We start from the raw sequence: 20,226 nt of genomic DNA on the forward strand, positions 1-20,226 counted from the left end.
ACATAGAAGTTCTTAAATTACATTTAATTTATTACATGAACAAATAAGAAAGTTACGACCAACCGATGTTTGAACGTGAGAGTTATTTATTTAAAACGAATAACGTGGGTCTTTTAGAAAGAAATTGAAATTAAAATAATCAGATTATAGTACACATAGTATTACACAAAATGTGATACAAACAGGTCTAACTTAAAAATTTGGTATAGTTAAGGCTTCATATTGATTTACTAAAGAAGTCTAATTTTTGTTTTATAAACAATTTTCAACTGACTTCCAAAAAAGGAGGAGTTTCTCAATTCGTGTATATATTTTTTTAAATGTATGTTACCTCAGAACTTTTGACTGGGTGGACCGATTTCGATGAAGTTTATTTTAATCGAAAGGTGGTATACGTCATGTGGTTCCGTTTAAATTTAATTGCGATTTTACAAGTAATTTTCGAGCTATATTTAATAATGCGTATTTATTTGTCTATTTTTTCGTCGACTTACATTGTATTATACCGCATAACTTTTCACTAGATGGACCGATTTTGATGATCCTTGTTTTAATCGAGAGCTGGTATTTGTTTTGTAGTCGCATTTTAATTTTATCGAGATCTGATGACCACTTTTTGAGTACTCTTTGATAACGGGCATTCATTTGATTATTTATTCGTCTACCCACGTTGTGTTAGATACTTGTCGATGTTACGAGGTCAATTTAATTGAGGTAGGGCACAGCAGGAATTTCCTGCTCAAAATCTGGAGCAGCCCGACTGGGGTAGTACCTCGACCTTGCAGAAGATCACAGCTAAATAAAATTGTTTTCAAGCAGTATTGTGTTCCTGTTGGTGAGTAAGGTGACCAGAGCTCCTGGGGGGATTGGGGATTGGGTCGGCAACGCGCTTGCGATGCTTCTGGTGTTGCAGGCGTCTGTAAGCTACGGTCATCGCTTACCATCAGGTGATCCGTACGCTTGTTTGCCGACCTAGTGATATAAAAAAAATGTAATTGAAGTCGGTTTTTTTTTCGTTTGCGAACAAACACATACAACAAACACAATATTGAAAGGATTGCGTAAACAAAACGTACACCATTTGATTGTTTTTTTTTTTTTTGAACAAAACTAAAATTTAATAAAAAATAGTTCAGATAATAGGTAAAAAATAATTTTTTAGAGCAATTCCAAGAACTGCAGAGTAACAATGACGAATTGTAATAAATGTCGAACTCATATAAATTAAAACAGAACCCTAGACGGAGAATCTAATAAGCTGTAATATGAAAAGGGACCGGGTTAATTTACACAAGAATTAATTGAGTAACACTCGTATATATAAGAAACAAAAGTACGTAGAAACTTTTGTTACCGGGTTGCCAGTTAAAATAGCAGCGATGGAAAAAGATAAAAGAAGTAAAAATATAAATTTAATACCATTGAGTGAACTTTTTCGGTCGTTTGAAAAGAGTTTAGGTTTTAAAAATAAAATAAAATGGAATGTAGCTATAATTGTGTTTCTATATCATGTCATGGCCGTTTACTGGTGTTACAAATACGCTTTACCGGCTAAATGGCAAACCATTGTTTTTGGTAAGTAGCTATATTAGCTAATTTACTATAGTAGCTAATTTAAACAGACAAAAAAAAATTTTTTTTGTCTGTTTAAATTAGTGTCTATGATATCAATATTTATCCAGAGTTATTATCTATTGTAATAATTTTTTAATTTTGTTTTTGGAACTAAGTTTCTTATGGGGCGTTTCGGAGTGGTACCTTAGCCGGCAAAAAACGTCTGTAACGTTAAAAAAAGTGTAAGATTTTTATTATAGTCTATGTACGATTGCTATACAGTATCTAATATACGAGTATAGTTTGTCGTGATGACTCTTATTATTATTGTAGTTTGCTATTATTATTATATTATTTGATAATTATTATATATTTTTATAAATTATTGTAAATAAAAAAAAGTGTTAAGATAATTTCGTAAATTAAATTTTTTTATATCTATAAAAAAATATAATAAAAATTTATACCCGAATAATTATTTTCTTTATAACTCGAATAGAACTTGAATTTAATATTTTATATTAAGGAACTTACACACAGTTCCACTATCACCTTGGAACTTAAAAAGCCGACCGATAGCGGAATAACCATCCAACTGCTGGCTTTGAAATAGACAGGCCGAAGACGGGCAGCAGCGTCTTCGGTGCGACAAAGCCGACCCCGAAGACCAGAATAATTAAAGACGACTGCGGTCACCAACCCGCCAACCCATCGTGATGACTATGGGCAATACACATGAGTTCACGCCATTTTTGTCGTGAACTTTTGGAGGCCTATGCCCAGCAGTGGACTGCAATAGGCTGAAATGATGATGATGATGAAGGATAAACTCAAAAAGTACAACAAAAGCATCAGCTTTCGAACATAACACATAAAAAAATTACACTTTTGGAGGCCTATGCCCAGCAGTGGACTACGATAGCCTAGAGAGAAGTCAGTGAATAAGGAGCTTCGTTTCTATCTGGTGTCCCACGACACCACCCCTTTTTGTCTTATTAAACTAACGTCTAGAATATCACTATTTATCTAGAGTTATTATCTATGGTTATAATTTTTTTTTTATATAAGTATAAAATGTTTACAGCAATATTCATGTACGTCTACACTGGTTTCGGGATTACCGGAGGAGCTCATAGACTGTGGACGCACAAAGCATATAAAGCTAAACTTCCTCTGAAAATATTTTTACTCGTCGGCTTGGCAAGCGCAGGGCAGGTATTTATTGAATAGAGACAACTTTTTTTTGGATATTCTTTTACCCACCTCGGTCGGCTATGTGGCAGTGTGGGGCCCGGATATTAACGACCCAGAATACCCACTAAAACCTGGCGTCATAGCGGGGACGGGATCGCTTTCGCATGCTACCGTGACGACGAAGGGGATCACGGCCGACCAGCGAACAGAGACAACTCTGCCTGACTGCAACCGACTAACACAATTAAATGTTACAAATACTTAAAAATGAAATCAATACGTAATTTTTCAATTTACAATTCTTTGGAATAAAAAAGGCCGTTAATATATATTACGAATTATTTACGTTTATCTGTGTATTTTCCTATTTTGCAGAAATTCAAATGAATTTAATTATTTCATTTTTATTATTTATCTTGTTGATAAAAAAAAACGAGGTACTTGCCTCTACAATAATATACGAAATGTAACTCTCTCTTTCTATCTTTACTAACTTGTACCTCCCTCTCAACTTCCGTTCACCTCGCCCGATCACACTTTTCATAATGCTCTCGTCAATATTCACCAGTTTAGTCCCCAAATCGGGCTGCGTAAAGAAGTTATACAAAATATATTAAAAAAAAAACTCAAATTTTAATATAATCTAAAAATTTAAAAATCGTTTTGGACGTAACACCTGTGTCTTCAACTTCATAAAATATACCTATACGTATGAAGTAATCTTGTACTATTTAAGAAGCATCATTACGAAAGATGAATATGTATAAAAGACGACTACAATTGCGTACTAATTAATCATGTCACGATTTGAATTAATTTTACTTATATTTTCTGACACGTCAAAAGCTAAAGGGTCATCCATTAATCACGTGTGGCTCGAAGGACGGTGGGGAGGGGGGGGGGGGGGCGGGGGGGCGGAAAAACATTACGTAATACCATTACATCACAAGGAGTGAGGGGGTTACGTTGAGATATCACCTGTATTTATTATTCGTTAACGCGATTTCTAAACCAAAAAACAGCCAAAAACCTCAACGACTGTCTAGATATTTGTATCACGATGCTTAATTCTTTAAAATTTAATCAGATTATACTTGTAATTAAATACAATATTCTGAGAATTAAAATTGACTTAGCAAAAAAATACACGTGATCTTGGTATGGGAAGGGGGGGGGGGGGTCTTTTAAACCACACCAAATTTCACCAAGGGGAGAAAGGGGGTCCGAAAAGTTTTTAAAAAACATCACATGATGGACGACCCCTAAACTAGTAAAACCTTAACAATAAATATAGGTCATTGAAGAAGGTCATAGAAGTATGGACGATTTCTAATTAATTTCTAATTATTTACTGTCAACAATACTCTATATATTTTCCCAGTAGATAATCAAGAAATAAATGTATATTAACATAAATAATTATAAGGCCGTATGGCAAATTTTTAAAGAGGTCATTTGATTAACTCTGGTTACTAGGGTAGGGTACAGCGGGAAATTTTCTGCTCAAAATATGGAGCAGCCCATCTGGGGAAGCGCCTCGACCTTATTTATTATATACTTTATTGCACTCAAAAAATACATGTAAAAACAACATAAGAATAATATTTATGGCAAAGGTGGACTTATCTCTGAAAGAGATTTCTTCCAGTCAACCCATGGTCATGAGTAAGTGTTTAATATAGCGAGGCAAACAGTGCAAGAGGATTTACTAAGAACAAGAAAAAAAAACGTGAAAAAAGAAAACATAATAAATTTGATAAATCTATACATATATATTCAAATATATATATATATATATATATATATACATACATACATATATACATATACGTACACACATACACATACATACACACATACACATACACATATATATATATATATATAATATACTACATACTAACAAATACATGTATAGATACATACCAAAATACAAAAATACACTTGTACACATACATAAACATATACAAACTCACTACAATACATACATATTCTATAGATGATTACACATTTGCTAGTGAAAGCAAGTGTTTCTTTAATTTATATTTAAAGGAAACAAGGGAGGGACTAGTTCTGGTGTCACTTGGGAGATTGTTCCATAGTACGGAGGCGCGTACCGTAAATGAATCTAACTTAAATTTTGTGTTACATTTTGGTATATCTAACATAGCTTCTCTGCCAGGGCGCCTGGAACGAGTAGGAGAGGGCAGGAGGTGAAATCGGGATTGAAGATACAACGGAGCATTAGGATCATGAAGGATATTGAAGAGGGTGGACAGGATGTGCATATCACGCCGAAGACGAATGGGGAGCCATTTTAACTGAGCACGAAAGTGAGAGATGCGATCAAATTTTCGCAGGCCAAAAATGAATCTTATGGCAAGATTTTGGAGACGCTCTAACTTTCTAAGTAGCTCCTCAGTCACATCCAGATAGCATACATCAGCATAATCAAAGATAGGTAGTAGAAGGGTTTGTGCAAGCATAATTTTGGTGTGAAATGGAAGAAAATATTGGAGACGCTTGAGAGAGTGGAATGTGAAGTGTATTCTTCTGCTGACTTCGCTGACATGAGCTGCCCAAGATAAATTGCAGTCCATAATGAGCCCTAAATTCCTAACTTTATCACAGTAAGGAATCGGAACCCCAGAGTATGAGATTTTAGGAACCAATCCCCAGTCAAGCCTGCTTCTCAATCGACTATTTCCAATAATAATAGCTTGTGATTTAGCAGGATTGACCAACAACCCAAAAGATTTAGCCCAGACCTGAACTGCAGCTAGGTCGCTATTTAAAGTTTCAACAGCCTCATGCAGCTCAGTCAACTTGAAGTGTCTGTATATTTGTAAGTCATCTGCATACAAATGGAAGGGAGAAGTGATAACACGAGAAACATTATTGATGAATACAGAAAATAGCAAAGGAGATAAGACGCCACCTTGTGGAACACCAGCAGTAAGTTCCATCCAATCTGATGTGGTGCCGTTGAAAGTAACGCACTGCTGACGTCCAGAAAGATAGGAGTGAAACCAGTCAAGGACAGCGGTTGAAATGTTAACCGCGCGCAGGGTACTAAGAAGAATGTCGCAATCAACTGAGTTAAAAGCGCATGCTAAAATCAAGCAAGATCATGGCAGTGAGCTTGGTTTGATCCATTGCACACCGCACATCCTCCGTCACATTCAGCAGCGCTCCAACTGTGCTGTGAGAAGGACGGAAACCGGATTGATAAGGACATAAAAGGTTGTAAGAAGAGAGATGAGTGTAAATTTGACTATGAACAACGGATTCTAGAACTTTGGAGAGTAAGAGAAGAATGGATATAGGCCGAAATTGAGAAGGGATTGTAGGATTAGAGGTTTTAGGTAAGGGTATGACAAGGGCTTTCTTCCATAGTGATGGAAAGACATTGCATGTAAGTGAGAAATTTATTATGTGAGTTATTACAGGTGCAATGTCCTCCAGCACCGGAAGAATCATGTCGAGGCTGAGGTTGTCAATACCAATTGCTTTAGTTGATATAGACCGGACATGCTTCTTAATATCCTCCTGCGAGACTGTTTCAAATGAAAAGCTGGGTAGGTCTGGTGAGACATGAGTAGATAAAAATGAAAGCGTTGCAGCCTTAGTATTGAAATCCACAGCTACAGGTGGAGTAATGAAATGTGTGTTTAAATAATTTAGATCTACGGAACTTTGACAGGTTGCCGTGGATTTGCCCACCCCTAACGACCTAAGGAATCTCCAAACTTGGGATTGGCAGAGACCTTGAATTGATGAGTGAATGTAACGGCGCTTAGCGTCCCTACACATTCTGTTGCAGATGTTACGTAGCTTTTTATATCTGTTCAAGTTTTCTTGAGTTGGGTTTAGTTTGTTTTTTGTTTTAGCTGCGTCGCGTTTTGCCATCGTTCTTTTGATTAGGGGTGTTAGCCAGGGAGCAGGGGCATGTTTGATTCGCACAGGTTTTACAGGCGCGTGTGTATCATAAATTTTAATCAATTCAGTAGTAAATGAGACGACCATATCATCGACGTACAGAAGTTTTCAAGCAGTATTGTGTTCCTGTTGGTGAATAAGGTGACCAGAGTTCCTGGGGGGATTGGGGATTGGGTCGGCAACGCGCTTGCGATGCTTCTGGTGTTGCAGGTGTCTAGAAGCTACGGTAATCGCTTATCATCAGGTGAGCCTTACGCTTGTTTATGGTTTTAGAATTCTCTAGAACAATGGGTACGCGACCATCGAGTGCACCACAAATATAGTGATACAGAAGCTGACCCACACAACGCGAACCGCGGCTTGTTCTTCTCTCACATTGGGTGGCTTATGATGAAGAAAAACGAGCAAGTGTTGAGGCGTGGTAAGCAGATGGACATGAGCGACATAACTGACGATCCCCTTCTTCAATTTTATAATAAGTAAGTAACATACAATAATTATAAGATATATTTTTAAATTATTATTTGTCTTTAAAGTTGCAATACTTGTTTTAACTGTTTCTTATCTTCTTCTTCTTATCAATACACAAATCTGCACTAATTTCGTTTAATACATATTTTGTGGGACGTCCTAATCAACGTTTAGCTTAGACGATACCACAAAGAGAAAAGGCGCTTGAGACACTTGAGTCAACAGACAGTGTCCATAAGTTGGAGTTTAAGGACAGATGTAAAAATTAAAAAAAATAAATGTAAAGTACAATTCATCATCATCATCATCATCATCATTTCAGCCTATTGCAGTCCACTGCTGGACATAGGCCTCCACATGTTGCCCATAGACACCACTCTGGGCAGGCGGGTTGGTGACCACAGTGCTGGCTTTGTCGCACCGAAGACGCTGCTGCCCGTCTTTAGCCTGTCTATTTCAAAGCCAGCAGTTGGATGGTTATCCCGCCATCGGTCGGCTTTATAACTTCCAAGGTGGTATTGGAACTGTATTATCCCTTAGTCGCCTCTTACGACACCCACACAACGTACAATTATTTAAGCTATTTCATGAAACAAGAAATATAGGACACGTTCTATGCCCTTTGAACTATTAAGTACAATCACTAAGTAGGTTGGTACATAAAGATAATATCCGTTTTGTTTCGTAGTACAGCACTAGGGTCCCTACTACATAAAATGATATACGAAGATAAAATAAGGGCTATTTTTTATTTTATTTATTTTATTTTATTTTGATTTATTTGGAAAACAGACAGTGTACAGAGACTTAGTTTAAAGCTAATTACATAAAAAATAAAATAAAAATACACCATTTAAAAGTTTTCACATACGGTTGCTACATAAAAAAACTAGAGCTTGTACAGTAAGCAGTGACTAATATAAAACCATTGCACAGCGTTCAATTAAACATATTTACAAGTTATACAGAATTACGTTAATCCAGTGCTTTGTCAACACAAAACCTAACTTTGAAGCTATTACACAAAAAATTCACACGTTTATACATACAGTACTTTGCTAAATAAAAACCAAAGCTTAAACTGCAGATAATGATAAATATAATAATAAATTGCTTAATACACACTTTAAGAAATCGCCAAATCAAACCAGTGCCTTGTCATAGTTCTTTTAAGAACATCGACTGATGTATTGAATAAATCAAAATCAAGTTCTGGAATGTCATTCAAAGTATTAATTTCTTTGGAGGTTCTAATTAAGAAAGCATTTTTTCGGTAATTAGTGCTACTAAATGGAGTATACAAGAGAGATGGAATTCTTGTGGACCTTGTAGGGACTTTCAGATATATTTTCGATAAAAGTAGGGGAGAATCTATTTTGTTTTGAGCAATTTTTAGTAAGGTAACAATATCAGCTATACGACGTCTTTCAAAAAGAGGGAGAAGATGGAATCTCCTAGCTCTAGATTCATAACTAGAATCGTATGTTTTGCATTTAGATTGTATGCGTCTAATGAATCTTTTTTGGATTGACTCTAGCCTATTAATATAAATAAGGTATTGCGGATTCCAAACCTGAGAACAATACTCCAGGGAGCTACGAACATAGGAGCAGTAGAGAATTTTTAAGGTTTTAATATTCCTGAATTCCGAACTCATTCTACAGATAAATCCTAACGATCTATTAGCCTTATTGATACATATACATACATATAATCACGCCTCTTTCCCGTAGGGGTAGGCAGAGACCACTTCTTTCCACTTGCTACGATCCTTACATACTTGTTTCGCTTCATCCACTTTCATTATTCCCTTCATACATGCTCGTCGGTTTAGGGTACTCTTGACCTGGCCTTTTTTCAAGACGTCGCCGATTTGGTCTTGAAATGTCCGCCTAGGTCTACCCCTTCCAACACTTCCACTCACACTCGCCTTATACACTTTTTTCGTCAGTCGTTCTTCATTCATTCTCTCGACATGACCAAACCATCTCAGCATACCTTTCTCAATTTTTGTCACTACATCTTCTTTCAGACCACACCGTTTCTTTATCTCACTATTTCTCATCCTGTCACTCAGTTTAACTCCTATCATGCTTCTTAACGCTCTCATCTCAACTGCATTTATTCTGCTTTCATGTCTCTTCTGCCATACCCAACTTTCACTTCCGTACATGAGTGTCGGAAGCAACACCCCCTCATGCACAGCCAAACGAGCCTTTTTAGACACCTTCCGACTGCTCATAAAGGAGTTCAAAGCTCCGTTCACCATGTTTCCTGCATTCACTCTTCTTTCAATATCACTCTCACACTTTCCATCTCTTGTAAACTTCGAACCCAGATACACAAACTCATTCACCTGTTCAATTTGTTCATCTCCAATCACGATATTACAGTCTGTCACTACCTCATCTCTTTCAAACACCATCACTTTCGTCTTCTTTACATTCATCTTCATTCCCTTTCTAACAAAAGCTCCACTCATAGCAGTTACCATCTCCTGCAACTCCTCGGCCGAGGACGCAAGTAATACTTGGTCATCAGCATAGAGAAGACATTTGACGAGTAACTCACCCATTCTCAACCCACTTTCATTCTCTTTTAACTCTGTCAAGCAATTGTCCATGAACAAGTTAAACAGCCACGGTGACGCTACACATCCCTGTCTAACACCTTTTTCGATATTAAACCATTCAGTGTATGCCCCGTTTATCCTCACACAAGCACTAGAATCCCTATAAAGAGATTGTAGTGCTCGCATGAGTGCGCCGCTCACACCGTACACGGACAATGCTGACCACAATTCATTCCTCACCACTCTATCATATGCCTTTTCCAGATCCACGAACGCGCAATAGACCTTTTTGTTTTTTGCTAAAAACTTTTCGGCTATGCACCGCAAGGAAAAGACCTGATCCGTACATCCCATTCCCTTTCTAAATCCCGCTTGTGCATCCCATACTTTTTCATCTGTTTCATTCACAACCCTTTCAATCAACACTTTCGCATACAATTTACCGACGACGCTGAGAAGGCTTATACCGCGGTAATTTATGCAGTCCTGCCGTGACCCTTTTCCCTTATACAACGGCACGATTACGGCTTTGCACCAGTCTTCCGGTACTTGCCCATTTTGCCAGCACAAATTGAAAAGGCAGTACAGCTGGCTAGCCACTATACCCTGTCCAGCCCTCAGCATCTCGACGGTGATCCTGTCATACCCTGCAGCCTTACCTAATCTCATACTTTTCAGCGCTTTCACTATTTCATCCATGCTTATCTCACTTTCATCGACATTTATACTACTCTCAATGGAAGGTGCCGGATGTTGTACCTGCACTTCCTCTCTTTCAAACACACTTTCAAAATACTCTTTCCATCTCTTTAACACACATTCTTCTCCATTTATAACGCTCCCATCTTGACTCCTGATTGTGCTCAGCTCCGAGGGAGAAATTTTTCCTCTGGCTGTTTTGATGGATTTCCAGAAAAACTTAATGTTTGACTGGAAATCTTCAGTGAGCCTCCTATCAAAATCATCCTTTCGTTCTTCTTTCTTTCTAGACACAACTTCTTTCGCTACTGATTTCAATCTTTTATACTTCGTCCTTGCTTCCTTTACCTCGTCATCCGTTGCCTTTTGAACCTTTTGGTTAGCTTTTGTTGCTAACCAATCCAACCACGCTTTCTTCTTTTCTTGCACAGCCTTTTGTACATCTTTATCCATCCACACATTATAGTTCTTTCTTCCTTTCCTTCTTTTAGCTACCCCGCACACCTCAATAGCACTATTCACGACCCCTTTCTTAAAAGTCTCCCACAAATCCTCAATCACACCTATCTCTTCTATGCCTTTAAAACTTTCTTTCAGTTTCTCTACATACTCATCTTTCTTTTCTTTTCCTTGTAGATTTTCCACTTTTATTCTGGCTAAAACACTCGTAGGCTCGGCCCCTCGGTGGCGCCATCGTTTAAAGAGGCCACGTATTCGGGCTATGACCAGGAAGTGGTCTGTGTCGAGACCAACACCGCGGTATGCCCGAGTGTTAAGCACTTTCTTTCTCAGTCTTTCATCCACAATTACAAAATCAATCATACTTCTAGACTCACCCTCATCTCTTGTATACAAATGGATCTTTTTGTGTTCAAACATTGTGTTGACCACGCAAAGATTCCATTCCAAGCATACTTCAAGCAGACTTCTCCCAATGTCATTCACTCTTTCGTCCCCAAACGTACCCAGAACTCTTTCATACCCATCACGCTTTACTCCAACCCACCCATTAAAGTCCCCTAACATTACGATCCGTTCATTTCCTCCGCATTTATTCAATACCTCTCTCATGCTATCCCAAAATTCCTCTCTCTCTTGTTGGTCTTTTAATGACCCACCTCCGCGCAGATCCGTCGGTGCATAGACCCCAAGGATAAACAATCGAGTGAGTCCGACTTTCAACCTAATCCAGAGGAGTCTTGGGCTTACACATTCATGCTCCATCACACATTCAACCATTCGAGAGGAAAGGATCACACCAACTCCCTGACAGGCTCGGCTGGTTTGGGGGACTCCCGACCAGTATGCCGTGTAGGGTCCATGTACCGTGGTGTCACACCCTTTCCTCTTGGTTTCATTCACGCACAAAATATCTATGAATCTTTCATCCATCATCTGACATACTTCATCTACCTTACCATCCATTCCTCCTCTTACATTCAACGTAGCGAAGCGGCTCTCCATGGGCCGCTTTTCGCCCCCTTATTGATAATATACTATATACATATATTTTATATAATTAAGTCCGCAAAAAAGCGTACGGTTCACCTGATGCACGATTACCTTTTTTATTAGCTTATTGACGTCTGCAACACGAGAAACATCGCAAGCGCATTGCTGACCCTACCGTCAATCCTCCCCAGGAACTCTGGTCACCTTACTCACCAACAGGAACACAACACTGCTTTTAAGCAGTATTATTTAGCTGTGATCTTCTGTAAGATCGAGGTACTACCCCAGTCGGGCTGCTCCATATATTGAGCAGGAAACTTCCTGCTGTACCTCAGATAAGTATAATATATCATGTGACATATTTCTTCCAGATACTTCTCATATTTGAAACTGCTATTCTGCTATATTTTACCGCTCTTCATCAATGTTTGCCTGTTGGGTGAAACTTGGCAATGTTCTATAGCGTGGCAATGGTTTATACGTTTCCTGTCCATGTTCCACAGTGAACTGACGGTAAACAGTCTTGCACACGCACATGGATACAGACCTTATAACAAGTAACTATTTTGAAATTTATTTTTAATATCTTCATGTTGTGTAAAAATATTAGTTTCTTTTGCATTATTTAGTTTTTGAAGGTTAAACCTACAAGTTATTATTGGGTTACTAAAAATTATTTTTTTATTTTTGTAAGTGTAGGCTACCTATACTTAATTACAATTATTCGTTTTAGTATTTTTTTCTGCATATAATTTACTAGCTGCACCACGAGGTTTCACACGCGTTGATTTGAAAAGAAAATAGCCTTTAGCCTTCTTCAATAAATAGGCTATCTAACGCTGAAAGAATTTTTAAAATCGGAGCAGTATTTAATGAGATTAGCGCGTTCAAGCAAACACACAAATAAACTCTTCAGCTTTATAATATTAGTATACATAGAATACGTTTTTTTTTTTTTCATTTTACTCTGATTTTTATTTAATTATTTACGTATTTTTGGGGAAGTGTGAGAAACGGGGTGTGAAGCCCCTCATCCACCATTGAAAAGGGAGGATCCTCCGACTAGACGGTTATTGTGTCTGGTGGGCTACCGGCCCCATGGTTGGTGTCGGGATCTTGTATATAAACTCAAACACTCTGATAACTTTGATAGCGCGATGTAGGATTCGTCAGTTTTCTCTAGTTTCTGTATGTCGCGAGTAGATGTCGCTACATCTTTACTTCTATTTATGTTTAATGATATGATTTTTTTTCAGGGATATAATACCGAGAGAAAACCGCTTGGTAGCTACTTTGACTCTGGGCGAAGGTTGGCATAATTACCACCACGCCTTCCCCTTCGATTATAAAGCAGCGGAACACTTTGATATGTTTAATTTTGGCTCATTTTTCATTAAGTGTTTCGAAAAGATCGGCTGGGCCTATGACTTACGGCAGGCTACACCGACCATGATCAACTCCATAGCACAGAGGCTGGGTGATGGAACTCCAATACACTATCCGTTGGAAAATGTTGAACCTGAAAAAGAATGATTAAAAATAATATAAATTGGACTGTACGAAAAAACTTACAAACAGCGAGTTTGAAAACGGTTGTCCCTGTTTCATTTATTATAAATAGATATAGAAATTATAAATAGATACTTAATCTGTTAGATCTGTTCAGTTAATTTAATATTTACGTCGAGAAATTCAAAAGAAGGAGTTTCTAGTAAGGAGGTTTTTTAAATTATAATTTTAATAAAATAAAATTTTAAATTTAGTCTTAAATGTTCGATATTTAAATAACGTTCGTTACTTAAGTTAATAATTGGAAAAATAATGTCTACCAACTTGACGGTAATTTCAAATGGCGCACTGTTTGTCAAAGTAAATATAGTAGTTAGTAAGTAGTTTTGATACTAGATGTATCCATGTAATATTAAATTAAAATATGATAATATTAGTTAATTTTTTTTTGCTTTGTATTACACTTGGCGTCTAATTTGTAATTAAACATAGATTCTTAGAGGGAAGAACCCTGTTATTCAGAGATACAGTTATCTAACTAGTTCAAATAACAGGTGTACATTAATTTGACATACATTCCTTTGTACCACATTCAATGTAAAAGTGTGAATTGCGCTTATTTGTTACCAATAAAATACTTTTTTTAAATTAAATTAAATTAATTTAAAAACAATGAGTATTAATTATTTCATCACCATAAAACTGTACTACTCCGGTATGAGCATGTCAATCGACATGAAAACGCTTGAATTGACAATTTTCAATTTTTAATAATAATAATAATAATAATAATAATAAAAATAATAAAAGCCGCGTGTGGTTCCCGGCAGAGTAGAATAGGACCACCCCTTCCTACGCCTAGGGTGTCGTAAAAGGCGACTAAGGGCAACAAAAGCTGCATAACACCCGCGCAGCCTCCTTGGAGAGCGTGAGTGCCTCTCCAAGTGAGTATATTAGCACTCAAAAAAATACTATGATGGAGGATAATTTAGAAAGGCGCATAGGGCCGCTGCCTGGGGGACGCCAGGGCGCGTCTGGAGCTGGCGCTGGACGTGGCAGCATGCGGGCCGCCAGCCAACCCCGCCGACCGGCACCACCACCTGACCGGTCGGCTTATCCACCATCCCTACCAGTTGGCTTGGCGACGACAGAGTCCCAAGGGACTCAGCATTCGTTGCCCGCCGCTGGTGGAGTACGTCGCATGAGATGGACACCGAAGATGAATGAGAATGTCATGCGTGCGTACTATAGGGCTGTAGGACGAGAGACCGGGCGGACTGGCTACCGGGCAGTAATGCACCGCGAGTTCCTACTGCTTGAGCCTACGCTAACTGTCACGGAACAGAACCTGGCAGATCGAGCTCGGTACATCCAACGAAAGGGCATATTTGACGCCACCGAGCTCGAACGATTTCGACGTGAGGCTGCTCCTGAAGTCGAACCCGTGTCCACGGTGCGCAACGAAGTGTCAACGCAACAAGAAGGCGTTCGTAGCGAAGCGCCTGTGGAGGCGATCACTGAGGGAGCAGTCGCCCAAAAAGTAGAACAGATGAGAGGGATCTTGCACGAGGCGATTTCCGAGACTCGAGGCGCTCCTCTGGAAATGAGACCGCGACTTTCTCGCCTCCCCCTCAATGCCGCGACGCGGCATGCCATTGAGGCAGCTAACAGGCTGTTGCCTCCCTATTTGGAAACCAGCTTCAGCTTGGAGGATACGGGTTCTATTCTCTTCGGCGCCGCTCTAGCGGTGCACCGCCTTGTCGGAGCCAAGACCCAGGAGTCTGGACGCGCTACTCATAAGAATAGCGACGTACCAGCCTGGAAGAGGAGAATAGAGCGCCGTATCAACCTGGCCAGGGCCCTCATTGGTAGGCTGCTAGCTTTCAGGTCGGGCAACACAAGGCCAAGGATTGTGCGCTCTGTTAGAATGGCCTTCAACGGGCTAGGCATCAGCCTCGATCAGCCTGACATAGCCGATAAACTAACGGAGCGCATCGACGGCCTGAAGCAGAGAATCGCGGCATGGGGAAAGCGCATTCGCAGGTACTCTGAGAGAGTTGAGCGCTTTCGACAAAATCGCCTCTTCGTGAGTGATCAGAAAAGGTTCTATAGAAAGCTGGAGAACCCGATATCGGGCTCTGCTTCCCTAAAACCGAGTACGGTTGACCTCGTCGCCTTCTGGCGCAACATATGGTCAGGGGAGGTGGAGCACGAGGAGGGCCCTTGGATTGCGGCGGTTCAGGACGCATGTGCTAAAATCGAACCGATGAACCCAATCGCCATCTCTACGGAGGACGTCAGTGGTGCGGTCCGGCGGGCTCCGAACTGGAAAAGTCCGGGGGCCGACGGTCTGCATCACTACTGGCTGAAAGGGCTATCGGTCTGCCATGCGACCTTGGCTCGACAATACCAAGAGGCAATAGATCGGAAGACACTCCCGAACCTTTTCACTACCGGGATCACTCACTTAGCTCCTAAGTCCACCAACACCGCAGATCCCACCAACTACCGCCCCATAACGTGTCTGACCTCCATCTACAAGACACTGACGTCCGTTCTGAGCTGTAAGATCTCACGACATATTGGTGAGTTTAATATCTTGTCTGCAGCTCAGAACGGATGTCGTGGAGGCGGTCGCGGTACAAAGGAGCTCCTTCTCATCGACTCTGTGGCGGGCCAGCTTGTCAGACGCAACCGTCGGAACTTTTCGGCCGCCTGGATCGACTACAAAAAGGCTTTCGACTCGGTGCCTCATTCATGGCTCCTGAGGGTCCTCGAGCTGTACAAGATTGACCAGGCAGTTCGAGACTTCCTCGGAGTATGTATGGGGCAATGGAGCACGATCCTATGTCTCCAGGGCGAGCGACTGACGGGTGCGGATGACCCAATCAGGATACGGAGGGGTATTTTCCAGGGTGATTGCCTGAGTCCACTATGGTTCTGCTTGTCCTTGAACCCCCTAAGCACCCTGCTGGAGCGTTCGGGGACAGGCTTTCAGTTTCGGAGAGGAGGTACTAAAGTCTCCCACCTTCTCTACATGGACGACCTCAAATTGCTGGCACCTAACGCTGCACGCCTGCAGGAACTGCTGAAAATCACTACGGGGTTCAGCAGTTCCATCAGGATGCAGCTTGGAGTGGATAAGTGTGCGGTCGTGCATGTGGACAGGGGTCAGGTGACTCAATCGTCGCAGCTTAGTCTCGAATTAACATCATTCAAGACCCTTTCCGAAGCTGAATCTTACCGGTATCTGGGTATGTCACAATGCATAGGGGTGAAGGAAGTGGACATGAAACAGGCAGTTTGTGAAATCTTTTTTGGACGGCTGACAAAAGTTCTTCGGAGCTACTTGTCTGGAGCCAACAAGGTCCGAGCCTATAACGCTTGGGTCATGCCCACTCTCTTGTACACCTTTGGCATACTCAGATGGACTCAGACCGAACTTGACGCCCTGGACAGAAGAGTCCGCACAACTATGACGCACCATCGCATGCACCACCCTAAGTCGTCGGTCATGAGACTGTACATCCCGCGGAAGTGTGGTGGTCGAGGCATGTTAAGCGCTAAGACTATGCATAGCCGCGAGGTGTGCAGCCTCAGGGCCTACTTTGAAACGAGACGGGACAGCGCTTTGCATGGTGACGTTTCAAAGTGTGACAAAGGACTAACCCCCCTAGCCTTGGCCAAAGAGAACTGGCAGAAACCGGTCGTACTGAGCACCTCTGACCGGGAGACCGTATGGATGGAGAAGGAACTGCATGGACGGTTCTACAAGGCGCTTCACGCACCACACGTGGACAGTAAGGCCTCCGTGCAGTGGCTGCGATTCGGCGACCTCTTTGGGGAAACTGAAGGTTTTGTCTGTGCAATACAAGATCAGGTGGTCAAGACGAACAACTACCGAAAGCACGTCCTGAAGGATGGCACTCCCGACTTCTGTCGAGCCTGTCGTCATCCCGGTGAGTCACTCAGGCATGTGCTTTCGGGTTGTTCCGCGCTTGCTAATACTGAGTACTTGCACAGACACAACCAAGTGGCCAAGATTCTCCACCAAGAGCTTGCTCTTATGTACGGTCTCCTGGAACAGAGGATGCCGTATTACCAATACTCACCGGTGCCAGTACTCGAACGCGACGGAGTCCGGCTCTACTGGGACCTGCCTATCGCCACAGACAGGACGATACTGGCGAACAAGCCTGATATCGTGGTGATGGACAGGGCACGGTCGAGGGTATTTTTAGTGGACATCACCGTCCCGCATGACGAGAACCTCGTGAAAGCCGAGACTGAGAAAAAACGTAAATATCTGGATCTGGCGCACGAGATTGTCGACATGTGGGGTGTGGGGTCAGCTGAAATAATCCCTATCGTAATATCTGCCAACGGTTTGATCCCGGTTAGCCTCGCTCACCATCTGAGGCAACTGGGGATCCGGGACGGTTCGCTCGCAGCCAGGATGCAGAAGGCGGTGTTACTTGACTCGGCTAGGATTGTCCGCCGGTTTCTCAGCCTACAGCCCTAACCCCCGGCCGTTTGATCTCCCTGCCGGGGCGTATTCCTCCACCCGCTTATATTTATATATGTAAGTATAAGTAAATTTACTATATTATTTATATAAGTAGTTATTATAATATATGTATCTATTATGTATTGGGCGGGCGGAGTGACATTCAGTAAGATAATAATAATTTTATTTCAGACAAAGTCCATACAATTAAACAGCAGAATACAAACATAATTAAGAAACAGAGAAAAAAAACCAAAATAAAACATAGGAAAATATCAAAAACATAGGATAACTAATCAAAATACACACAAATATACAATATTTAGTAATCGATTAAATAGAATTCATGTCAATAATTTATTAATGTCAATAATAAGCAAAGTCAATCTATTAAATTAAACAATTAATTAACAAACAAAAAAAAAAAAGAAAAATAATACTTTTTAATACATTCAGAAATTATTTAAAACACAATACAATGTCAAATACATAAAAGAACAAGAAGTCACCCTTTTCCTATTACTACGCACATCAACCTATGTTGGATCGGACAATCCGTGCGTGAAGCAATCATCTTGAGGATGCCATTGCTGCTGTCTCTCAACCGTCTTAATAATGACCCAACCTTTTTACGTATTAGTGCATCGTATCCATCCGTATGGGCTTCGGCAAACATAAGCGACGCGGAGCAATGTGGAGGCAGCCGCAGTAGCATCCTAAAGATGTTGTTATATTGAACACGCAGGACTCTGGCGGCCCGACGGGTATAACTCACCCATAGACTGCTCGCGTACAACGATTGGCAATATGCCTTAAACAAAGTTATTTTTACTGGCACGGAGCATCGAGCGAATCTACGGGCTATCATATTCCCTCGGACCGCCAGAGTCCTACGCTCACGTTCCAGATCCTCGTCGTCGGTCAAACTATCGGTCACAATGTGCCCTAGATACCTAAAACTGTTTACCCGCTGCAGCTCTACATCGTATAATGTAATCGGAGGAACACAGACTGGCACGTATACACCAGATTTACCCTTGAAAACAAGAATTTAATTTAATTAATTTTTGACATGACTTTTTTTTTTTTTTTATGCACCTCCGACATGGGGATCGGAGTCCTTACTTAAGCTACTCGTTCATACCAGTTCTCGCATTTATTCTTCTCGCACTTTCATCCTGCATACTAATTTTCTTTCTTTCATTCTTCCACATTCACACACTGGGTGGGTTCCCATCTACGCTAGTCCTAATTTCTAATTTTGTTTCTTATTTTTTTTTTTTTTTTTTTTAACACGGGAAAATGATTGGGGTTTGAGCATAATATTTTTATTTACACTTTTTATCTTATTTTTATCTTTTATATACATAACTTGCATTTACAACAATTCTTGTTTCTATTTTATAACGTAAGATTCACAGTTACTTTGATAATTCGTAACTTCAACCTATGGAGGCACTTATTCTAGCTAACCTTTCAATTATGAATATACTTATTAATATCTTACAATTTATAACTATCTTCATGCAAAATTCTAACTATTTTTACATTAAAGATATCTTGCCTTATTACTGTTCCTCCCTACTTATATACATTAATTGCTTATGTTACTCTAAATATACCACTATATTAAGTTAACATAATTTCTTAGTGTCTATTTCTATTATTTACATCTATGACTATTTTACTGCAATACTGCAGGAACAGTGGTCTGACTTTTCCGTTTTTAATAATTTCACTTAGCGTTTCTTTTTTCAGTGCTACGCCAGTTTGGCATTGGAAACGCAGCCTCTCATAGGCAAAAGTTGGGCACTCCAGGAGGATGTGGAAGACAGATTCGGGACACCCAGGGTCGCAGACGCACGACGGACTCTCCTTACACTTGAAGCGATGCAAGTATTCGGAGAACCCGCCATGCCCCGTCAACGCCTGGGTGACGAACCTGTCCACCTTTATTTTGCTCGTGATCTTGTATGCGGCTATCGCGTCAGGGAAAAACACCTTGGTGACGCCAGCCGTTTCCCCGTCACGATACCGCCGGTTCCATTCATCAAGCGATTGCATACGAATGCTCCGCTTGATGAATGAAACCGGGCAACTGTCGTAATCGAAAGCGCGTTTAAGCTCCAGCGCAGCCTCCTTGGCCAGATGGTCGGCACGCTCATTCCCCTCTAGTCCTGCGTGGGCTTTGATCCAGTGCAAACTGACACGTTTGCCTTGGAGCAAAGCCCTCTGCAGATGTCCCCGCGCCTCAACGGCCAGGGGATGGAGGGCTTTTGGATTTTTTAAGGTGAGCAGTGCCGACGAGGAGTCGGAATATATTCCAACT

General features: G+C 40.7%; 1 protein-coding gene across 1 annotated transcript; it reads left to right on the top strand.

The window, feature by feature from the left end:
- The first annotated feature begins 1,499 nt into the window (after positions 1-1,499).
- LOC123666859 (acyl-CoA Delta(11) desaturase-like) lies at positions 1,500-13,435 on the top strand. The gene is made up of 5 exons (XM_045600883.1): positions 1,500-1,575; positions 2,639-2,769; positions 6,961-7,166; positions 12,253-12,438; positions 13,138-13,435. Exons 1-5 carry the CDS (start codon positions 1,515-1,517, stop codon positions 13,412-13,414), a joined length of 861 nt encoding a protein of 286 aa, XP_045456839.1. The 5' UTR covers positions 1,500-1,514; the 3' UTR covers positions 13,415-13,435.
- Positions 13,436-20,226: the final 6,791 nt, after the last annotated feature.

This window comes from Melitaea cinxia, chromosome 27 (assembly GCF_905220565.1).
Source record: "Melitaea cinxia chromosome 27, ilMelCinx1.1, whole genome shotgun sequence".
In the NCBI taxonomy this organism is placed as follows: Eukaryota; Metazoa; Arthropoda; class Insecta; order Lepidoptera; family Nymphalidae; genus Melitaea; species Melitaea cinxia.

Coding starts and splice junctions, on each gene's coding strand:
- LOC123666859 (XM_045600883.1), top strand. CDS start 1,515: ATGGCCGTTTACTGGTGTTACAAATACGCTTTACCGGCTAAATGGCAA. Junction 1,576..2,638: donor ATGGCAAACCATTGTTTTTG/GTAAGTAGCTAT, acceptor AAATGTTTACAG/CAATATTCATGTACGTCTAC. Junction 7,167..12,252: donor CTTCTTCAATTTTATAATAA/GTAAGTAACATA, acceptor TATTTCTTCCAG/ATACTTCTCATATTTGAAAC.